The sequence below is a fragment of the Schistocerca nitens genome, chromosome 4 (genome assembly GCF_023898315.1).
Source record: "Schistocerca nitens isolate TAMUIC-IGC-003100 chromosome 4, iqSchNite1.1, whole genome shotgun sequence".
Lineage (NCBI taxonomy): Eukaryota > Metazoa > Arthropoda > Insecta > Orthoptera > Acrididae > Schistocerca > Schistocerca nitens.
In genome coordinates, this window is record NC_064617.1 from 615,662,735 (window position 1) to 615,686,768 (window position 24,034).

The following is a 24,034-nucleotide window of genomic DNA, read 5'->3' on the forward strand; positions in this document are numbered from 1 at the left end:
GTGAAGAGGGAGGGAGAAAGGGAAAGGGAAGGATAAAGAGGAGGGAAAAGCACAGAGGGAGGGAAGGAGGGGGGAGGGATGGGGAGGGAGGGGGGAGGGAGGGGGGAGGAAGGGGGAGGGAGGGGGAGGGGGAGAGGAAGAGAGAGAGAGAGAGAGAGAGAGAGAGAGAGAGAGAGAGAGAGAGAGAGAGAGTTGTTGCAGAAAGAACATTGGACATGTTAATTTACAGAACAGTATGATATTTCTCTTGAGATGCTCAAGTATATCTTCAAAGATTGTAACAGATACCTGGTTTATTGTTAAATTGCATACAGGACCTTCTCTAAGTAGCCTCCTTCAAGTAACTATGGCAGAGGATCCTTTCCAGCCATTCAGACAATGCTTCATGCCATACCTTCATGGAAAAGTATTCAGTTTCCTTTGTACTTTTAGCACAAGGAACAGGACATGCAGGGGCAGAATAGGATTGTAAAGTGAATGCATGGTAACTGGATAGGAAACTCTTCAAGAAATGTTTTTGTGTTCATCACAACACAAGTAGACACATTGTCATAGCATAATAAGAACTCACGCTGGTCTGACAAGGACTCAGGGTACCCTCCGCCACACACCGTCAGGTGGCTTGCGGAGTATGGATGTAGATGTAGGTGTAGAATTTGCTTTGAAAGGCATAATCCAGTATACTCACTTTTCTGTTTTTGTATGAGTGATTGTGGCTATGAATTCACTTGCCTAAACATCTGAGAAGTGTAGCTACACCAGAAACCATCAAAACCATACATGGCATTATCTTGACTTATAGTGGAGATGTTGAGTAACAGACAGGCACAACAAAAAGACTACTAAATAAATAAGCTTTTGACCAAAAGGCCTCCTTCTGAATTAGATAAAACACACACACACACACACACACACACACAAATTAGTGCAAACACAATTCACACACACATGACCACTGTTTCTGGCTACTAAGGCCAGACTGTTAGCAGCTGAAGTGACGGGAGAAGCAATCTGGGTAGTGGAGGTAAGGAGGCGGCTGGGGCACTAATGCAAAGAGACAGAAGGGTTTTGGTGGAAGATGGTAAAGTGCTGTTTATGGGAGCATGCAGGGATGAGGTGGGAGAGGGAAGGGCAGCAAGGTGCAGATGGGAGTTTAGGCGAAGGGTGGGAGGAGGAGGAGGAGGGATAGAAAAGGAGAAAAGTACAGAGACTGAGAGTGTGATGGTGGTGTGGGAACAGGGAAAGGGATAGGTGAGTGAGGAAAAATTACTAATGAAGGTTGAGGTCAGGAAGGTAGCTTTGATATGGACGGAGGTACTGATGTGGCTATCTTAGACGTGAGGGTCAACTTCAAGGAAGATAGTTTGTTGGGTTGAGGAGGACCAGGAGAAGCGAATGGGGGAGAAGGTGTTGAGGTTCTGGAGGAATGTGGATAGGGTGTTCTCACCCTCAATTCAGGTCACGAAGATGTCATCAAAGAACCTGAACAAGGTGAGGGGTTTGAGATTCTGGGTGGTTAGGAAGGTGACCTCTAACTAGCCCATGAATAGGTTGGCATAGGATAACACAGTGCACGTGCCCATTGCTGTACACTGGATTTGTTGGTAGGTGATGCCTTCAAAGAAGAAGTAATTGTGAATGAGGATATATTTGGTTGTGGTGACCGGGAAAGACGTTGTAGGTTTGAAAACCATTGGGCATTCGGATGTCAGTGTAAAGGGAGGTGGCATCAATAATAACAAACAGGGCACCGTGAGGTAAAGGAACAGGAACTATGGAGAGTTGGTGAAGGAAATGGTTGGTATCTTTCATATAGGAGAAAAGCCTGTGGGTAATAGGTTGAAGGTGTTGGTCTACGAGAGGAAAGATTCTCTCAGTGGGGGCACAGTAACTGTCCAGGGTGGTTGGATTTACAGAATTTAAGAAGCATCTAGAACGTAGGAATGTGGGGTATGTTAGGGGTGAGGGGAGAGATAAACCCATCCCAGAACCTCTCCCCAAAGTCTTAAGGATTTGAGGAGAGACTGGAGATCCTGCTAGATTTCAGGAATGGGGTCACTGTGGCAGTGTTTGTAGGTGCATGAATATGACAGCTGGTGGACTCCTTCTGGTTCAAAACAACAGTGGTGGAGCCTTTGTCAGCAGGTAGGATTATAAGGTCGGGATCAGTTTTCAGGCAGTGGATTGCAGGTCTTTCTATGGCTGTAGGATTAGCTTGCATGTTGAATGATTTGGGTAATGTTGTTAATATCACATATAAATTTACGTGTAAAGAATTTTTTTCCTGAACATATTTGTCTGTTGTGAAGCTTTGTATGGAAATAAAATGTGGACTACAAGCAATTCACTGAAGAAGAGAAGAAAAGCTTTTAAACTATTGTGCTACCAAAGAATGCTAAAAGTTAGGTGGGTAAATCTAATAACAAATGACGAGGTACTGAACTGAATTGAGGAAAAATGAAATTTATCTCACAACTAGATTAACGTAAGGGCTTGTTGATGGGAGACATCCTGAAGCATCAAGGAACTGTCAACCTGGTAATGGAATTAACTGTGGGGGTTAAAAATTGTAAAGGGAAGCCAATGCTTGAATACAGTGAGCACTTTCAAATGAATGTAGGTAATGGTAATGTGGAGTTGAAGAGGAGGCTTGCACAAGAAATTAGTATGGAGAACAGTTTCAAACCAGTCTTTGGACTAAAGGCCACAACAATACTACATATGAACGCAAAAATTTGAGGAAAGAGACCCGTTTTGCAGAACAAGACAATATTATTCTAACAAAACAATGCACATGCCCACAGAAGTGTCTTGGCAAGCGGAAATTTGAGGGATCTGACATACAAACTTTTGGTACATCTGCCCTATTCCCCAGATTTGGTTTCCTCAGACTTCCATCTCTTCCCAAAAATCAATCTTCTTTGCTGGTCAGTAGTTTTTGTGCAACCAAAAAACAATAGCAGCTATACGTGGGTATTTTGCAGCACTTACAGAACACAACAGAGATAGAATAATGTCACACTGCTGGATGGTGTACGTTGATGTTAAAAAGAGATTATGGCGAAAAAAGTTTTTGAAATCATAAATTCTCATTTTCACTATCAGGCCAAGAAAAAGTAAAGAATATTAGGGTGTAACATCCCATCAACAATGAGGTCATCAGAGGCAGATTATCAGACCAAGAACTTTTCAGACCACCCTCAATATGAATGTTGCTTTCTCTCTATTTCAGATCAGTGATGTCACATTTCCATAACATTCTAATTAATAGAACTACAACTGCTGAGTATTCTGCTCTCATACAGAATGCTCTCTGCAATCAATGTCTGAACACAATATGCCTTTTCATTGATGACAAGAATTGTTTGGTGACCACATGAATTTTCAGCTCCTGTTTCATAAAAGGGGCAGGACCAAAAAAAAAAAAAACTATTTTTAAAAAATATGCTCACTTTGTAGTGTACATCTTCCTGGAGAGTTTCCTTTACAAAACATACATCTCTGAGGACATATAAGACATCTTATTTGATCTTAGGTGTAAGGAAGTGCAGCACCACATCTCTTTGCACAACATTCTTAAATCAACCTTTATACTTTCACCAGGGATTGTCATATCAGAAACAAAGGACTATCAGTATCAACACTTTTTCTGCTACTATCGATGTACATTGTTTTGTTCCCTGAGTTTGTTTATTCTTTGTTTTTAAAGTCTTGTTGTGTGGTTTTGTGAATTTCAAGTCACTTTTCATTTCGCTGTGTTGTTTTGTGCTTGTTTGTGGCGTATTATCACACAAGACAATGTCACCAGGGCAACAGATACACATTAAAGTGTGCTACAACAAATAGTACACCAGTGGCAGAAGACTGCAACCTCTCAGTGCCAGTAAATGTATCACCACCGAGTGCTTCAAGAAAGAAATTTGTTTTTGGCACTAATGAAAATGGAGGCTGTGAATCTGAGGGTTCATGCAGTAGTGTTGTTGATATTAATACACTATCACAGTTAATATTTGACAGTGTTATGAGCAAGCCTTGCTTTGGCATGCAGTGTGTTTCTATGGTGGAAGATGAAAATGCAAGGAATGGACTTGCAACAAACGTATCTGTACTCTGCAGCAAATGCAAACTTGGTGCATCTTGCGTGCCATCTACAATCGTAAACAAAGGCTATGATGTGAATGTGAGGGTAGAGTATGGTAAGCGCTGTATTGGTAGGGGAGAGAAGCAGCAAGAACATTTTGAGCTGTGCTGAATCTTCCACCTCAACCAGAAAAATTTGATATATTATTGCTGCTGCTGAAGAATCTATTGCTGAAAATGATGGTGACAGGGACATGGTGGTTGCTTTTGAAAGTACTTGGCAAAAAAGGACACACACTTTGTTGAATGGCATTGTTACAGCAACATCTGTTGACACTGGCTAAGTACTAAATGTTGAAGTTTTTAGCAAATCTTATCACAGTTGTGTGAAAGGAATTCCAGATCATGAATGTAATATGAACTATAAGGGCTCAAGTGGAGGTATGGTAATACAGGGAGCTGTCAGCTTGTTTACCAGATCTGTTGGCATCCCACAGCCTGTGATATGTGAAGTATATTGGTAATGGTGACAGTAAAGCTTTACTTGAGGTTCAAACATGTGCTCCATATGGAACTGACACTATTGTGCAGAAATTAAGAATATGTGGGGCATGTACAGAAAATACATAGCACTAGACTTTGAAAGCTGAGACAAGATTTGTCATTAAAAAAAATAATTATCTGATGGGAAGGAAATCAAAGGGAGAGGGTGACTGACTGATGCAGAAATTGACAAGCTACAGATATACTATAGATTGGCAATAAGATGAAATACAGGGGATTTGAAAACATGAAGCAACCATTTTGGCTTTATAGTTCCACAAAAGGTCCACAAACAATAATCCTACTCACAATTTGTGCCCAAAGGGAAGTGAACCATGGTGTGGCTACTGAAAGTCAATTGCTGGTGGTGAAGAATATTATCACAGGAATTCTTCACCAATTGCTGTAAAGTTTATGGCCTTTTTGAATGAGAAATTACTGAAGAAATGTCTTCATGGTGGTACCCAACACCCAAAAGGGAATTTTAATCAGTGGGACGGAAAGATTTCCAAAAACGATTTTTGCAGGAAGAAACACACTTGGTATTGCTGTTTATGATGCAGTTTCATGTTTTAACGATGGTGTGCAAAGCAGGAAATATGTTTCAGAGAAAATAGGAACTACGCATGGAGTGAACTGTACAAAAGCTTTGTATGCAATAGATAGACAACATGTAGTGAAAGCAGAAAAATAAGTTTTGGAAGTGACAAAATCAAGACGAGTGTATCATACGAATGTGAAAAAAAAAAAAAGGAAAACTGATACAGAAAGTGAAAAAGAGGCTGGAAAATTCTAAAAGAATGCCAAAAACAACCTGAAACTTAATGGGCATTTTCTGCAAAACACAAATTTGTGTATGTAGGTACATTAATACCCAAAGCAAAAAGCCTATTACTTTCAAACTTTGCATGCTTATAAAAAACAACCTCCGTAATGCAAAACGCTATAATTTTCCACATCTATTAAAAAGTGATGGAAATTGAGATAATTAAATAAGAATTTTGAGTTTTTTTAAACATGAAGTTTAAAATGTAAGTACTCATTCATTTTTTCAACAATTAAATAAACTCAAAGAATTCCCAACACCAGCAAGTATGTTTTGTATGCTCTGTAAAATTCATCAAAGAATCTCTCTTACTTATGAAGAAAAGTATACCTACATCAAAAGGCGATTCCAAAAGTTAGAGAAAAACTGAAGAGATTTTACATGCAAAAAAATATTCTGTTAGGTTTTGGAACTTCCACTACTAAGAGTGTGAATCCTGCCTCCTTCCTGGTCACGCTGAAAAAGTTTTTTGAATTTATTAGGAAAAGTATTGGTAGTAGAAATTAAAATGTCCTGTTGTCTCTCTCCAGCTCTCAGTCAGTCATGGCAATAATTCCTACTCCAGGTAGTATCAAAGCTTCAATATGTGTTTGTAAAATTAAACTCTTTTTCCTTTAAGAAAGATATTACGTACTTTATATTGATGACTTGATCTAGAATTCCATCCTCACTGGGACTGTATGGTGTCTGTGTACTTGTTACACTATCCATCAGATCAGCTGCAGATTGTGAGACACTGCTCTGACCTCTTCGTTTTGGAGAAGGTGTCTCGGAACCAATGGCAGTAAGTGACGTGGACAACTTGTTGTTTGTGTAAAAAGTCTGAGCTAGTAGCTCTGTCCTGTTAACAAAAGTTAAATATGAAGATTTAACCTGAATAAGCAAATAAACCTTGTCTATTTTAGAAAGTCTGACCACATGCACATTAATTTCACAAACAATACAATCAGAAATACAGTTACAATATCCTAAATACAAATATTGTTAAATTTATCAAATGAAATTTCTATATGGTCTACCATACATTAATTTTGCTGTAAATAAAACCTCACAGCCAATCCCGTCACCAAGAATAAAACTATCTCATCTTTAGAAAAGATCAACTGTGCACGGATGAAATTATGTACTTCAGTAGTACACATGGAAGACAGTGAAGGGTAAGTGGAAGACAGAAAGAGAAGGAAAGAGATGGAAGAAGGACATAAAGAAAGATGAGGATTATGATGATGATGTTGATGATGATGATGATGATAAGGAGGAGGAGGAGGAGGAGGAGGAGGAGGAGGAGGAGCTACTGCATTACACAGAATTTTATTCATTTTAATAAAGTGACACCTATTTCTAAAGTTTTAGATGTTGATCGGTCATCATTTCCATGATCTTGCGTGCACAAGATAGGTTTATTTTATCTTCATATGTGATGTATTTTGCCTGTTCTAGGCATCATCAGACCATCTGGCAAAACTACAAACTTGTATAAGTATAAATTGACATTGAAGAACACAATAAATGAATAAATTAAAAATAACTAGAGGAACTCAGAGCCACAAATGTGTTTCAGGGGGTGGTGAGAGATACAAATTTCAACTCAAAGTGTTGCACCATATCTGAGCTTACCGACAAGCATTCTTGCTAGTATTGAACATAATTAAGAGTCCCATAGGCCTGGGAGGTAACAGCCAGATAGCCACAGTCAATGCTTCATTACATCACCTCAAAGCAAAATGAAAAAAATTAATAACAGTAGGAAAGATAAAACTACTAAAGTATGCAAGGGGTACATAACATATGCAAACGGGTATATTCAGTGAGAAGAAAAAACTCACAAGTGCAAAATAAACTCTTATAAAGGCTAGACTAATACACCTTTGGCAAATGATTGGGCACTCTAATAATAGAGAAACAGCTAAAATTTTTAGTAAAAATATTAAGCAATGCTAAACCGGAAAACTAACTGAAACGATGATAACTTACACACAAAGAAACCACCCCACAAACACAAATATGGTCTGTTCACAATGCTGTGAGCACCTGCTGTCTTGCTGGCAACTAGACTGCCAGAGCAAGTGTCAAGGCCCAGTGGACACATGGTGAGGAAAGGCTCACAGGATGGTGCATTGAAACATAATTAATTGTTGGCTAGTGCTTAAATAAAAATAATCAATAAGTAATATAAGTGGCAACCATCATTTAAAGATATGCATCTTAATATCAAGAAATGTTTGATGTTTAGAAAAGTCTTGTTCTTTTAAAATTCAAAAGTTTTAAAAAGATATGCTTAGAAATTTCGAACTCTTCCCATAAACTCAGTTTCTTACCATTGTTGGCCACAAGAAGGATTTTAATGTTTTCTAAATATGGGGGTTGATGACCACAAGATCTGAGGTATTGGGCAAAGAAGGAAATTTTTTCACTTGACCTTTTCTGTCAGTAGATATGAAGAAGCATTTACTGCATGGGAGAGCCCTTCAAAAAAATCTTTAACATTAGTATACCGAAACAGTTTAACCAAGTTGTATGAAAATGACCCACGAAATGGAATAGCCACAAGTGTACTTTCGCACACTGTGGATGTAAGTGAATAATAGTGGAGACTACATCACTTTTCCGTTCGTCATATAAACAGTTCATCAGTGAAAGGCTTTAACCATTTTTATGTGCTACAAAGGACAGATTGTCTAACTCTTTGTTGATATTGCCGTCAGAGAGAGGGAGTTCACACATTCATGTTACCGCAGCTCTAAAATAGCTGTGTTTATAGCTGCTTGGATGATTGGAGGAGGAGTGCACTGTTGAAAAACTAGTAGAAGGCTTTCAAAAATATTGAAGGTGATTTCACTGTCTTTCAACTGTTGAGAGTGGCCAAGATAATTTAAGATCCCATCTTGGTCCATTATTGCATAAATGAAGATTAACTTAGGGTAACACTGACTGAACTCTTCAATCAATGACCCAATCTCTTTGCAAGTACAATCATCAAAATATCATCCACATATCTCTTGTACAAGATCGGTTTTTCACCAATAGAGCATTTTCATTTAATATATTCAGGTCCAAAAAGATTGACAAATGGATCAGCCAGGAAATCAGAGAGGCAACTGCCAATTGTGAAGCTGTCTCCTTGTTTGTAAAAGAAACTGTTAAAAGAAAAGTGATTATGGGAAATTAATATTTCCAGAAGGCCAGTGATCTCGTAAACTTTCTCTATTAAGGACTCTTTTTGCAATCAAGAATTTACATATAATTCCAATGGTTTCAGCTGCAGGTACACTTCCGTACAGGTTTTTTATATCTGGGGAGAGTAGACAACAATTTTTGGGTTAGGCAGACAAGTGCCTTGTAGGCAGGTAATTAACTGTTTCCCATTACAAATCTAATAAATGAACAAGTGTTTTGAAAACAGCCAACACTTTTTGATAATATGATTTGTATCTTTAAATGATGGTTGCCACTTATATTACTTTTTGATTATTTTTATTTAAACCTGAGCCATCAATTATGTTTCAATGCACCATCCTGTGAGCCTTTCCTCACTATGTCTCCACTGGGCCTTGACACTTGTTTGGCAGTCTAGTTGTCAGCATGACAGCGCATGCTCACTGTATTGTAAACAGACAATATTTGCATTCATGGGATGGTTTCTTCATGGGTAAGTTATCATCATTACAGTTAGTTTTCCAATTTAGCATTGCTTCTCACTTCGTTGCTTCATATTTTTATTAAAAATTTTTGCTGTTTCTTTATTCTTATTAATGCCCAGTCATTTGCCAAAGGCAGATTAGCTGAGCCATTAAAGGGGTTTATTTTGCACTCTTGAGTTTTTTCTGTACACTGACTATGCCTATTTGCCTAAGTTAGGTACCCTTTGCACAATTTAGTAGCTTTCTTTTTCTTACTGCCATTACCTTTTTCCATGTTGTTTCTAGCTGATGCAATGGAGCATCAACAGTGGACACCTGGTTGTTACCTACCAGTTCTATGGGACTATTAATTACGTTCAACATCTTGTTATGATTAGCAAGAATGTTTATCGGTAAGACAGTTATGGTGCAATATTTTATGAGTTGAAATTAACATATGTCACCACCCCTGAAACACAAATGTGGCCCTGTGTCCACAGTCCAATTGGGGTTATGTCTTCATCTTTTTATTTTTAAGTCATTCATTTATTATTGCCTTTAATAGCAATACAGTTTGTAATTTCTCCAAATGGTCTGATGATGCCTACAACAGGCGGAACATGATGCCTGTAAAGATTAAATGAACTTATTTTGTGCAACCAAGACTTTTTTCTGTTCTAAAGATCTATTATGCTCATGGCAATAGTGCCACTGTGACAATCATCGAGTGGACTGATTTTAATTTCCATTACCTGTAATGGTGTAATAACAAATGTTGAAGATAAAGGGAAATTACTACATACAGTCTAGTTCATCTCTTATACAGTCTAGTTTATCTCTTGGACAGCTTGACTGAAAAGTATCTTACAATATACATCATCAATAAATGTTCTGACTGTTTACTGCTGCAAGCATGTTGACTTACCGAGCTTGAACCAGCCCTATTGCCATTTCTGTAGCGGCTGATTTTATAGATCGAGCCAAATTTGTGAGATACTGCTGAAACTCTGCAACACAACACTGCAATTCTGCCACAATTTGAGGTGAGTGTGTATACCATACAGACGCCATACGGATCTTTATTTCTGGCCATTTCAAACCTATATGAACATCAAAACATTTTACATTTAATGGTGTAGACAGCTAATGATGTTATGTGCCACATATACTGTTACTGTATTTCTGTATTTCACACATATATGAAGATTTCTCATGTTTCAAAAAAAAAAAAAAAACAATTTTTGAAAATACAATGTTTCAAAAAGTTTGAAATTAGCATCATTTAGATATAGTAGGTGAGTTTCAGAAGATCACATACGGACAGTTAAACATTCTTACGGGTACATACAGGACTGTAAAAAATATCCTGTTAATTGGTGCCCTGATTTTCAAGTCGAGCTCTCAATACATAAGGTGCTTCCAAACACTCAATGTGAAGTAAAATTCCAAAACATCCAATAAATGACCAATTACATTTAGAGAAGATCATTATTGGCATACTGCTGTCATGAAACCATCCTCAAGTATCTCATAATATGAACAGGTACATCACCACAATGATACAATTAGTCCTCAATGTTCATGAATGGTATGCAGAAAAAGCAGTTAAGAGCATGACTGAAATTTCAGTCTTTGAAACTTTCATACAAAGTAACAAAAGAGCAGCATCCTCCCCACAAATATGATCACAATGCAATGGTTCCATAAGTACACTTCACACTTCACATGCTGGAACATGTTATTAATCAGACATTCTTTTAATCAAAATACTATCAAAACACCACATCATTTACTATTAACAGTGGAGGAACATTGTGCATGACAGTGAATCAGTGGCCACTAAAATAATATAGGGGGGATGGTTAGCATTGGTGAACATAACAATAGAAAGCGGCATTCTGAACATCACATCCATCGGCCTCACAACACCTGGGTTTTCTCATCTTCCCCAACCAAACCCCCGTCTCTTTCCTCCCTGCGGATGGAACTAATAGTTTCGAAAGCCAAAATTAGTTTTTTCACTTTTAAATATGACTAACAGCAGCACTGGAATTTTACTTCCAGAAGGTACAAACTGGCCAGCCATTTTATCTCTTTGTAATATTCATAGTTTTCTCAAAAGTATTTTCTTTTGATACAACGGAACATCACATTTGACAAAAACAAGGCTTGGAGTGGCTCTCAGTACATCATACAAATAAAACAAACAACAGAATAGGTCCTAGAAAAAGAACCTACGGGAACATATTGTATTATTGTTTTCCACTTTGAAAAATAATTTACTGCATTTGAAATGATAATCACCCTATGTCTTCCTTTAGACAATTACTCTTTGCAGAGGTGTCTAGAATTTTTTTTATTTTTAAATCTTTAGTGAAGTAACTTTGGTCATTATTTCCTTTCAGTTAACTGGTTTCAATTAATTTTGTCATTGCAGTACTTTGCAGCATAATTTAAATCATGGTACTGACTGCTTCATTTGCTCTCATTTTTTCCACCTACCCATTCTTTTTTCATTGGAGTCTTTGTGGGTGTGATTATAATTATTTTTATACATTAACATCAATTTGATTTCTTCCATTTTATTATCTTATATTTCCATCCAATTAACAAATTCATTTCTATTCCTGATTTTGTTTGAATTTTGTTTTATTTACAATTCCTTCTTATGTTTAAATCTTCATCTGCATTATTTTGGCCATAGTATAACAAGAATTTACATTTTAAATGTTTGTATGATAATTACCATCCAAAAAACGTACATTTTGTAATGAAAATACATTTTTGACATCATTGCAGAGCCAATATTAATACATTATTTTGTCTCTTATTCATTAACCAACAGCACAGGAGTTTCAGACATTAAATATTATGACGGACAAAAAATAATTAAAATCACATTAACAAAGACTCTATATTTGAAAAAAAAAATGCACTCAGGCACAACAAAACATGCAGGTTTACCCCGGACAATAGTATAAAAACACCCAGGACTTACCTGGACACCCTCAAAACTAGGACAAATCAGGGGAAACCCGGACGTATGGTAGCCTTAAGTATGCAATACGTAGGAACTGAGTATACAGGAACAGATAACACACAATCAGGCAAGTGATCAAGTGTGCTTTACAGTTCCTTTCATTCCTTGAGCCCGAATCACAAAGTCATGCCTTGCTATTTACATTTTCAGACTGTACCAGTATTGCAAGGTAACGGTTTTTTTCAATTCCAGGCCATTTTCTATACATCAGTTGCAGTACATCGCACTTTTCACTTTTGTTATATAGAAATGCATAATTTTTAATTCTGCAGTGCTGTTTTGCAGTCGCAGCTACATACAATGCCTTCAAGACAAACTAGCAGTAGTTTGTACCATTTCAATTAAAAAGAAAGTAATACTGCAAAACGCATCTTCATGCAGTTGGAGGTTCGTTTGGAAATTTAGGGAGACACTTAAGAAACAAACAGCCAACTGTCTCAAAAAAAAAAGGGATGAACAACACACCACCTTTTTCCATACAAGAACTACCAAGTTCATCACATTCTTTAATATCTTCATTATCAACCTCAACATCTGGCTCAACAACCTACTCTTATTCAGCTTCCGTATTGGCTGGTGAACCATGCTTCAGACCTCAGCACTGTACTTCACACTCAAGTTTCCTAAGCCCTCAGTGAACTAAACTTCATCAAAGATTTGGGTGAAATTCGATTGAGAAGCAGTGGTTTTAATGCCACAACAAAACCAAAAAGTCATTAGTATTGTAAAAACAGATAAATACTTAGCTGAACTAATTTTACACAGGCTGTCTGACCTGTTACTTTGGTGGGAACAAGAAAAGTAATGTACCTTCACTTGCAAAAATTGTCCATGCCAGCCAGCTCAATTCTTGCAGACACATTTTTCAAAAGCTGGTCAAGTAATGACTAAGAAAAGAAATAGGTTGCTAACAAACAAGTTGTCTAAAATAATTTTTGTACGATATAATGGCTTGTAAATATTTCAGTAAGAGAAAGTAATGTAAATGTAACATTATTTTGAATTCAAATTTGTTTGCACTTCGAGCATAGATTTTTTTTTTTTTTTTTACAATTCATTTATTGTGTATCTAAATATTTCTTTCTAATGATATGAATATAATAGAGGGAAACATTCCACGTGGGAAAAATATATCTAAAAACAAAGATGATTTAACTTACCAAACGAAAGTGTTGGCATGTTGATAGACACACAAACAAACACAAACACAAACACAAACACACACACACACACACACACACACACACACACACAAAATTCAAGCTTTCACAACCAACGGTTGCTTCATCAGGAAAGAGGGAAGGAGAGGGAAAGACGAAAGGATGTGGGTTTTAAGGGAGATGGTAAGGAGTTATTCCAATCACGGGAGCGGAAAGACTTACCTTAGGGGGAAAAAAGGACAGGTATACACTTGTGCGCGCACGCACACACACACACACACACACACACACACACACACATATCCATCTGCACATATACAGACACAAGCAGACATCTGTAAAGGCCAAAGCAACCGTTGGTTGCGAAAGCTTGAATTTTGTGTGTGTGTTTGTGTTTGTTTGTGTGTCTATCAACATGCCAACGCTTTCGTTTGGTAAGTTATATCATCTTTGTTTTTAAATATTTCTTTCCCATCGTAAGAAAAAAATTTTGTGAACTATTAAATAAGAATGAGTAATTCCTTTTTCCAGACTATCAGATATGAAAAAGGGCTGGAAGTAACAACTGGAATAATTTGATCTATAGTGATTCCTACAGTCCAGAGAACAAAAAGACGGTCATAAAGCTAGCTTTCGGCCAATAAGGCTTTTGTCGGAAATAGACAAAATGCACACACACATGCAACTCACACACGCATGACTACAGTCTCTGGGGCTGCTGAGACCAGACTGACACTGTGATTGTGTGTGTGTGTGTGTGTGTGTGTGTGTGTGTGTGTGTGATCTGTTTCCAACGAAGGCCTTTTTGCCCAAAAGTTCACCTTCTGGCAGTCTTTTCATTGTGTCTATCTGCGACTCAGTATCTCTGCTATATGGTGAGCCGCAACTACTCTTTCCATGATACTGTAACATTCCATCTTGGATTTTCCATCGTTTGCAGTTGGAAAAAAAGGCCATTAAATTTTTGTAGGCAGTAAAATTTTGCTTTCTAATTGATTAGCATCAGGTTTTTTTCTAAGTGGTGTTATCTACATCTACATCACTACTCTGCTGCTCACAATAAAGTGCCTAGCAGAGGGTTCAAGCTGTCTCTCTACCGTTCCACTCTCGAACGGCACGCGAGAAAAACGTGCTGTGGGGCGGCGAGTAAGAAGAAGGGAAATATATGATTGCAGTACAAAATGTTTGTTTGTTGAATCAGTTTTTGGCTATTAGAATATTGTTAATGCTGTCTTTCGCCGTTCTCAACACTGGCTCTCTATTTACTTGATAGGCCCCCAGAAAGTGATTTAACGAAAACGTGAAACCTGTACGTAGAGTTCCTAGTGCCCACTTCATCTGAGAAGAATATTATAGCTGCAGCTTATAACTCTGAGGAATTAGGAGATTGTCCGGGATTTCTAATCAAAAACGAGTTTCCAAAATACTTGAGTATATTCTCAAAGTCACACATGAAAAACACCAATATCCCTACAACCTAACTAACAGAGCAGTTCAGAGTCTAATGCGCTGATGCAACTATAAATGTCCGAAATAAATGTTGAAATGAATGCTCGCCATAATTTGATGAAAGTATTTCACCAAACGCCACGCTAAATAATTGGTAGAATGTCTGTCCCGCGACGGCACGTGAAAATACGACAATACGCAAACTGAAGCTAGATAATGAAAATCACTTGAAATGATTTCATGGTTACGCGCATCTCTAGTAACTTAATATGGCACCCGAGGCTGTTTGTAGCAGTGATACCGACGCGGCGCGACTGCCGACACAGATGGCGTGTCATTCAGCGTCTGGAGAGAACTGGGGCCTTGCTTCCTCGCGCAGCGCTCTTTTATATAAATCCGCGGTGCGGACGGCTGAGGGAACGCCTGATCAAATCGGCTGTCCCGACTAGCCGCTGTGCTAGTAACGCACCACTTCAAGTCACATAATAAATCATAGCTTCTCTCGCTGATGGCCGATGAAGCTCTTAATTTAACTGTGCATTCAGCACGCAGGTAAGTATTGATAATAAAATTTTGACGTGGCTAAGTTAAGTATTGTGGGCGAGAGAATTAATTTAATTGCACTGCACGCAGCAGATGAGCTCTGAACTGTCCCTTTTGAGATCCGCTATTGCTAGAATTTTATAGGTATTCAAAAGGAACTTCACACATCTTCATAATCATAGCGGACCTCCAACCTATTTAAATCTAAACATCCTAGCCTTAATTACTAACCTACTTAATCTATCTTGCTTCCTTCAGTTTTGAGACGAAAACCAGAAAATGATGAATTTCCACTAAAATCTTAATTTGTGAAATCCAAAGTACAGTTTTTATTAAATCATTATGAAAGCTGAATCTAAATATAAATTTTGAAGTCTCTAGCTCTTTTCTGTTGCGCCAATTATTTTTGCAGAAAAACGTCCAAATTACGGAAATGGCTTAAGTTATCGAACTGATATTTAACACACATTAATTTAGTATTATTTCTGACATGATAGAACAGCTTTAGGTCATTTGCTTGATTTTTAAGGTATTGCGCAACATTTATGACGTCAGAGCTAGTTACAGGACTGGCTGGCACACAATGGAAAGACTGATATGCATTTATTACAGCGTGAGTAGGCTGCTTCCCTACATCACCCTCTACTTAAATTTTTTTTGTTTATGAATGTTAATGAATGGAAAAAAAAATTTAATTACAAAAGGGGAAGCAAGAGTACAGTTTAACTTCCTATGAAAATTAAAATTGAAATGTAAATATGTAGAAACATTAAAAGTAAACTGATTACCTACATTAATTATTTAAATTGTGGGCATGTTCACTGCCTTTTAAACAATGTCATTACTCAAAATTTTAAGCAAAGTCCATGAAATATGTTGGCATACATATTGCCTTAGACAAACAAACACATACAAATTGAAAAATTATGAAAATCTTAGATCCATTAGATACATTAAATACATTTTTACACACACAAATTCAAAGAAAATTTTACATGATACATAAACAGATGATTATCTCTTAGCAGTCTTTTCTAAACCTGAAAGAAAAATTTACAAATACTTTTTTACACACGTGGTTGTAGCCGCTTTGGCTGGCGTCCTACACTTCCATTCACAAGGTTAGAGGAGGGGAAGTTGCTATGGTGTGCGTCCTTCACGTTCTCTCTAAATTACGTGGGGAAAGGGGAGGGGTCACTGTGAGTTGTGTCCAAGTCACTCCACGCTTTCACGCAGCTACCAGGCTGCCATTATCTGGTTTGTCCTGTAGAACAAACAAAAAGAGTGCCTCAGACTCTGTTCACTTAATATCTAAGGGTGGGTCACAATGAAATGGGGATATATACATGTTATCCTTCAGTATGTTACTGGAACAAAGTTAACAGAACCTTTTCAATATTACTCTCGTGGTTACTTAATTGTCGTAAAATCGGTAAACAAATGGCTCAAAACGCTGTTAGTCACGTACTAGAGAAAATTTATGCTCGAGGCATATAATCATAAATCATATTTAATTTGAATTTATTATTTCTGGGCCGGAACACTGAACCAATGCTCGGTACATTCCTGATCAATCTGTATTTTATTCACTTAGCTGACTCATCTTTGATTACCTTATTCTTAGAGATAGTATGAGTATGATTAGTGGTTGTTTTCTCAGCTTCTTTGTACATGTGAGTAACTTATGGTAATAGTACAGTTCTGAGTGTTCAAAACACACTACGTTTAGTTGACTACTAACTCCACTTATTGGTCCTCTGCTGTTGTCAGTTCCACATCTGCAATTAGGTACTTACTTACTTTGAAGTGTATTTATGCTGAGCTAAAAATTATGTTTTACGTCTGTCAGTATGTTATTCAATTTACTTTGCTAGTGTATGTACTTATTTAACACTCACTCTATTAAAATTTAAAGCATAGGATAGCACATTTATTTCATATCTTTAGTGTATTGCAGCTGATTAGTTTGCTCACGTGGCAATCCATTTCCACTCGATCGGACGCTGACACCACAGGTAGTCTCTCTCAGACCTACCACTAAAATGCATCAATTAATTATGGATGAGCGTAATGCTAATTTCCTTAAACCTATAGGACACCATGAGCTGCTCTGTCTCATCTAACATAAGGGTACCTATGGTCGCATTCACGCCTCCAACTCGTAACCTCAATACGTGTAGGTGTGTCCTGTCACACACTACACCAAAATAATGGCCAGCTCCAACCTTATAAATACTTCAGGGACGTGTCCTTCACGTCTCAACCACAAACACTGCTCAATTCTATTACACTGCCTTTCCTTGCTACACCAGGTGAGTTTATTCTTACCACTTGTCTGCATATTTTTCTTATAACACTAAGCAATCTCTTTTACTATTTCTTAGTTAGCTCTTATGCATACACTAGGTTTCACTACCACTTCAGATCCTGCTTGTACATGAATTTGTACATCTTTTTAAAATATTATTGTGGGACCATTTCCTATAAAACAACACTTTGTACTTACAATATTACCAAGCTTCTATACATAATTGTTACTCAAATACATTTGTATCTTAATTTACATCATACTTCTCTATTGTTTGTCACTATTAGGTTTGTCACATTAGGTATTTTTCTTCACTAATCGGTAGATAGAATGGTTACATAACTCATGGCTTGATAGCCATACCGGAAAATTTAATGTTGTAAAGAAGAGGTCGAAATCTTTGTAGATAGGAAAGATGAAGAATGAGTGAGACCTGAAAGGGAAAGAAGATCTCACACAGCTGGGACTGCACAGCTGCCACACTGTGTAGAGGTTACAGAACAACCTCCTCCCTACAGCCTTCATTAGTTGAATGCTGGCTTAATAACCATACCAGAAAATTTTTTTTTAAAGAAGAAGTCGAAATTTTTGTAGATAGGAAAGATGAAGAGTGAGTGAGACCTGAAATGGGAAAGAAGATCTCACACAGCTGGGACTGCACAGCTGCCACACTGTGAAGAGGTTATAGAACAACCTCCTCCCTACAGCATTCATTAGTTGAATGCTGGCTTGATAGTCATACCGGAAAATTTTACATGTTTTGGAAGAAGAGATCAAAATTTTTGTAGATAGGAAAGATGAAGAATGAGTGAGACCTGAAAGGGAAAGAAGATCTCACACAGCTGGGACTGCACAGCTGCCACACTGTGTAGAGGTTATAGAACAACCTCCTCCCTACAGCATTCATTCACTACCTATGAATTTGCCCCGTCGATCTGAAAATACTTTATGATGCCCTTTTAGAACCTGTCTCAGTTCTTCCTTCTGATTGGCGGAAATTTTATCGATTTCCTGCAATTTAGCATATATTTTGCCCAAAATTATTGCTTCTTCTTCTTCTGTGTTTAGCTTACTTCCTCTAAGGTTAACATCTTCGTCCCAATAGCTCCTATTTCTCAGAACTCGTATAGGCAGCTCCCAAGTTTCATCATTAGTTACTACATGTTTATCACTAAAAGGGACTGTAATTACTCCGGTTATTGGCAAGGCCATTTTTAACTGGCTTCTTTCAAAGTCAACAACACTCTGATATTTTGACAAGAAATCTATGCCAATTAAAACCTCAATACTGAGATTGTTTACAATTAAACATGGATGATCAATTAAATTACCATTAATGTTAAGGGGCAGCAAAGCTTCTTGCTTTACTGTTTTTGACACCTTGCCAGTAGCACCAATTATTCTTAGTCCTGATACCCTCATTACTGTAAGCTTGTCTTTACCCGGTAATGCATCAAAGAAGGACTGAGATATTGCACTCACCTCACTTCCACTGTCTAAGAGACAACGTGCATTGATACCCAACATATTCACTATTATTACAGGGTGGCTTATTCTAAGTTGTACAGGTGGTTCCTCAAATTCATCTATTAGTTCCTTTTGGATTTGTCTCCAACTAAAGTGATCAACATCTGTCTTCATTACATTTAGGTCACAGTGTGTAGGGGTTTCCTGAATTACATTTTCAGCTGCCTTTTCCAGTCAGTCTATTAATTTTAAATCGAAACACCGCACGACTTCATTACATTTAGTTTGCTGAACATGACCCAAATTACTGTAGTCTGAGCGATTCTGCGCCTCCAGACCGGGCATAACATTAGTTACAGCTAAACCATTTTCACCATTATCGTCGGTTTCCTTCTCAAGCGACAACTGGTCACAGCTACCGGGTTCATCGACCCCCAACAGCCTACCCTCTACATTCCCACTTATCTCCTGTCCTAAATCTATTAGTACATTATCAACATCCTGCACAGGCACTTTAGATAAGAGCACATCATCTTCATCGTAAATATAAGCGTGAATTTCTTCTGCTTCTTCACCTGACAATTCAATATTTTGTAGCTCTTCCCTATCATTACATTGCTGCGCCTTCTCTTTCTCTTCCCACTTAGAAAGCGTCTCTAACACGGTATCTATCAAATACTGTGAGTGATCTAATATTTCTGTGGTATCCTTAGGTGCTACCGACTCTTCATCTACATGTTCAGTTTGAGTATTCTGATCTGTCTTACCAATTCCCTTAACTACTGGCTTAGGAAAAGTAACCGCCTGGTGAGCGCCAGCGTCCTCATAGACGGGAACTAGTTTTCCTGCCTCGGCCTACTACTGTTTCCTTTAGTTTCATTATAGTTAACGGGCACAGCATTGCCCTCTGCACTGTTGTTTACCTGCATAATTCTGTCATTTGGATGCCATTGTTGGTTCTGATAATTATTTCCCCAATTCCTACCTCTCTTAGGATGGCGAACACCTACTGTTCTGATGCTTACATTGCCATTTTGTTCGTTCCTAAAATTACTACTATTGTTGTTAGCATTTCTGTTATTACGTGCTTGCTCCTCATTGGCAGCAACACGTTCTACACGTTCCAGATATTCAATGAAACGATCCAGATTATCTCTAGGGGCAGATATAATTCTAGTTTGCCAATACCATGGCAGTTTGGCTTCAAGACCTAGTATAATCATTTCCGGTTTTAGCTTTTCGTCCAAATGTGACAAACGTGAAATCCATGACCTAGCAAATTCTTTAATGGATTCTTTGCCTGCATTGAAGCGTTTTCCACTCCAAAATTCTCTCAACACTTCATTTTGCTTATTGCTAGACCAATACTCATTAATAAAAGCTGTTTTAAATTCCGCTGCTAAATGGCTTCTAATAAATGAGATTTTCTCTCGTTCAGACCAAGTTGGTGGAATCACATCTTCAAAATCGTTCCAGAAATCTAGCGGGTGGATATTTTTATCTGGATCGAACCGCAAGAACTGCCGACACCCGATAAAAGCGGCGTTTGCAGCTACAACTTGTTGTATACTACCATTACCAGAAACTACTGAAGCTACTTTACTCTCAAGGTTAGCAATGTTAGTACTAATATTTTCTACTTTCATTTCCACATTATCTACTCTTTGTACAATATGAGTAGTATCAGTTTTGATTGCATCTATGTCAGCTTGACATATGTTTACCTTTATATTAACATCTTTAAATCTATCTGAGCACAGTTCAGATTCTGTCTCGATCTTTTCTGTTAACTTGTGCTCCAGCTTCGCATCTTCCATTTGGAAGTCTCTGCGAACCTCAGCAACTTCGGATTTTACTGTTTTATACATTTCCGAAAATTGTTGAGCAACCTTTTTCTTAATATCATCATGATTGTAATCAATTTTACAATTTAAACTGTCTAGATCCTCTTTCAACTTATTGCAACCAGCCTTGAAGGTATCGTCCATTACCTCCAATCGTTTATTAAAATTAGTTTGACTGGCCACAATCCTGTTATTTACCTCAATTATTTCAGACTTTAATTCAGCATTCATTCTAGCTGACATTTCTGCATGACTGCTTTTGACCTCAGTTATTTCAGATTTTAATTCAGCATTACTGCTTTTGACCTGTTCACTTATTTCAGACTTTAATTCAGCATTGCTGGCAGCTATTGCTCGTAATATAACATTTAAATCAACAGCCCCAGCATCTTTTGGTTGCCCACTAGCTGACTTTTTATCACTCTCAGGTGACGAAAAACTAGTTCCAATACCAGAATCATCAAAACTAAATGAAACTTCTGATTGATTAGTCATATCTAACTGCTCCTTCTTAAACTCTACCATCTCTGATGACTGTTTCATTTTTAATTCATCAGAGAAACTATCATCCAATAAATTTACAATTTCTGCTTTCGGCTTAACTACAAGGGGGTCTATTATTGAATCATTGCCCCTTCGCACACTACTGTCAGGAGACAATACTTCATATTTCACCTTAACATTACTACTTTCATGCATATTTACACTTGAACCGTTGTCTGAATTTACAGTCCCCTCAACAGACATAGGTTCCAATTTAAGTTTAAACTCAGTTTCTTTTGGCGGTTCCATCGCCAACAGTCTTTTAGTGCAGGTTAGTAAAAATTTTAACAGCTTTTCACTTAACTTAGTTCCTTCTGCCCGACGTTGTCGGCGCGGCGTACCAGGATTACTGAGGCGACGCGGCACGTTGAACTGCAGACGGCACTCCGACGGCTGTTGTTTTTTCGCGTGGCCCGTAACTACAGGCTCGGCCCCGGCTGCTGCGGCTGACGACTGCGGTGCGGCGAAACTGGCTACTCGCGATGCCGGCAGCACCGCTAGACTCAGTGCCAGCTCCGTGAATCCAGATGCGTTGTTAATCCAATTGCGTCGTCCACATGCACACGTAACACTTTAACTGTTCTATTACTCAGCTGTGTGTCGCATTCCACTCGCGAATCCGAATAGTTACAAATCACTTTCACTTAGTTGATTTCCCGGCCGATGCACCATATGTGGGGCGGCGAGTAAGAAGAAGGGAAATATATGATTGCAGTACAAAATGTTTGTTTGTTGAATCAGTTTTTGGCTATTAGAATATTGTTAATGCTGTCTTTCGCCATTCTCAACACTGGCTCTCTATTTACTTGATAGGCCCCCAGAAAGTGATTTAACGAAAACGTGAAGCCTGTACGTAGAGTTCCTAGTGCCCACTTCATCTGAGAAGAATATTATAGCTGCAGCTTATAACTCTGAGGAATTAGGAGATTGTCCGGGATTTCTAATCAAAAACGATTTTCCAAAATACTTGAGTATATTCTCAAAGTCACACATGAAAAACACCAATATCCCTACAACCTAACTAACAGAGCAGTTCAGAGTCTAATGCGCTGATGCAACTATAAATGTCCGAATTAAATGTTAAAAAGAATGCTCGCCATAATTTGATGAGAGTATTTCATCAAACGCCACGCTAAATAATTGGTAGAATGTCTGTCCCGCGACGGCACGTGAAAATACGACAATACGCAAACTGAAGCTAGAAAATGAAAATCACTTGAAATGATTTCATGGTTACGCGCATCTCTAGTAACTTAATACGGCACCCGAGGCTGTTTGTAGCAGTGATACAGACGCGGCGCGACTGCCGACACAGATGGCGTGTCATTCAGCGTCTGGAGAGAACTGGGGCCTTGCTTCCTCGCGCAGCACTCTTTTATATAAATCCGCGGTGCGGACGGCTGAGGGAACGCCTGATCAAATCGGCTGTCCCGACTAGCCGCTGTGCTAGTAACGCACCACTTCAAGTCACATAATAAATCATAGCTTCTCTCGCTGATGGCCGATGAAGCTCTTAATTTAACTGTGCATTCAGCACGCAGGTAAGTATTGATAATAAAATTTTGACGTGGCTAAGTTAAGTATTGTGGGCGAGAGAATTAATTTAATTGCACTGCACGCAGCAGATGAGCTCTGAACTGTCCCTTTTGAGATCCGCTATTGCTAGAATTTTATAGGTATTCAAAAGAAACTTCACACATCTTCATAATCATAGCGGACCTCCAACCTATTTAAATCTAAACATCCTAGCCTTAATTACTAACCTACTTAATCTATCTTGCTTCCTTCAGTTTTGAGACGAAAACCAGAAAATGATGAATTTCCACTAAAATCTTAATTTGTGAAATCCAAAGTACAGTTTTTATTAAATCATTATGAAAGCTGAATCTAAATATAAATTTTGAAGTCTCTAGCTCTTTTCTGTTGCGCCAATTATTTTTGCAGAAAAACGTCCAAATTACGGAAATGGCTTAAGTTATCGAACTGATATTTAACACACATTAATTTAGTATTATTTCTGACATGATAGAACAGCTTTAGGTCATTTGCTTGATTTTTAAGGTATTGCGCAACATTTATGACGTCAGAGCTAGTTACAGGACTGGCTGGCACACAATGGAAAGACTGATATGCATTTATTACAGCGTGAGTAGGCTGCTTCCCTACAGTGCACTTACATTTTTCTGTGCGAGCCCTGATTTGTCTTATTTTATCATGATGATCATTTCTCCCTATGTAGGTGGGTGCCAACAGAATGTTTTCACAATCGGAGGAGAAAACTTGTGATTGAAATTTCATGATAAGATCCCATCGCAATGAAAAACGCCTTTTGTTTTAATGACTGCCACTCCAATTCACGTATGATGTCTGTGACACCAACTCCCCTATTTCGTGATAATACAAAATGAGCTGCCCTTCTTTGTACTTATTTATTGGTACTTTAAGGTGAAAAAAAGACCTATACAGTTCACTTGAACTGTTTCTTCGAACTAGTTCAATAAGAAGAATTGTCTTCAAAGGAATGGTTCTGTAAAAAGTATTACTTTGCCCATCTCTAATTCCTTGGTTTTAGTAATTGATCAATTTAATAAAATGCAATGGAGATTTGTCT

General features: G+C 37.9%; 1 protein-coding gene across 1 annotated transcript in view; it reads right to left on the reverse strand.

Moving 5' to 3' along the window:
* Window positions 1-24,034, reverse strand: part of LOC126251307 (intermembrane lipid transfer protein VPS13D) — a 520,493-nt gene that overhangs the window by 339,482 nt on the left and 156,977 nt on the right. The window contains 2 exon segments of the mRNA XM_049951633.1: window positions 6,084-6,290; window positions 9,995-10,169. Coding sequence (XP_049807590.1) covers window positions 6,084-6,290; window positions 9,995-10,169 — 382 coding nt within the window.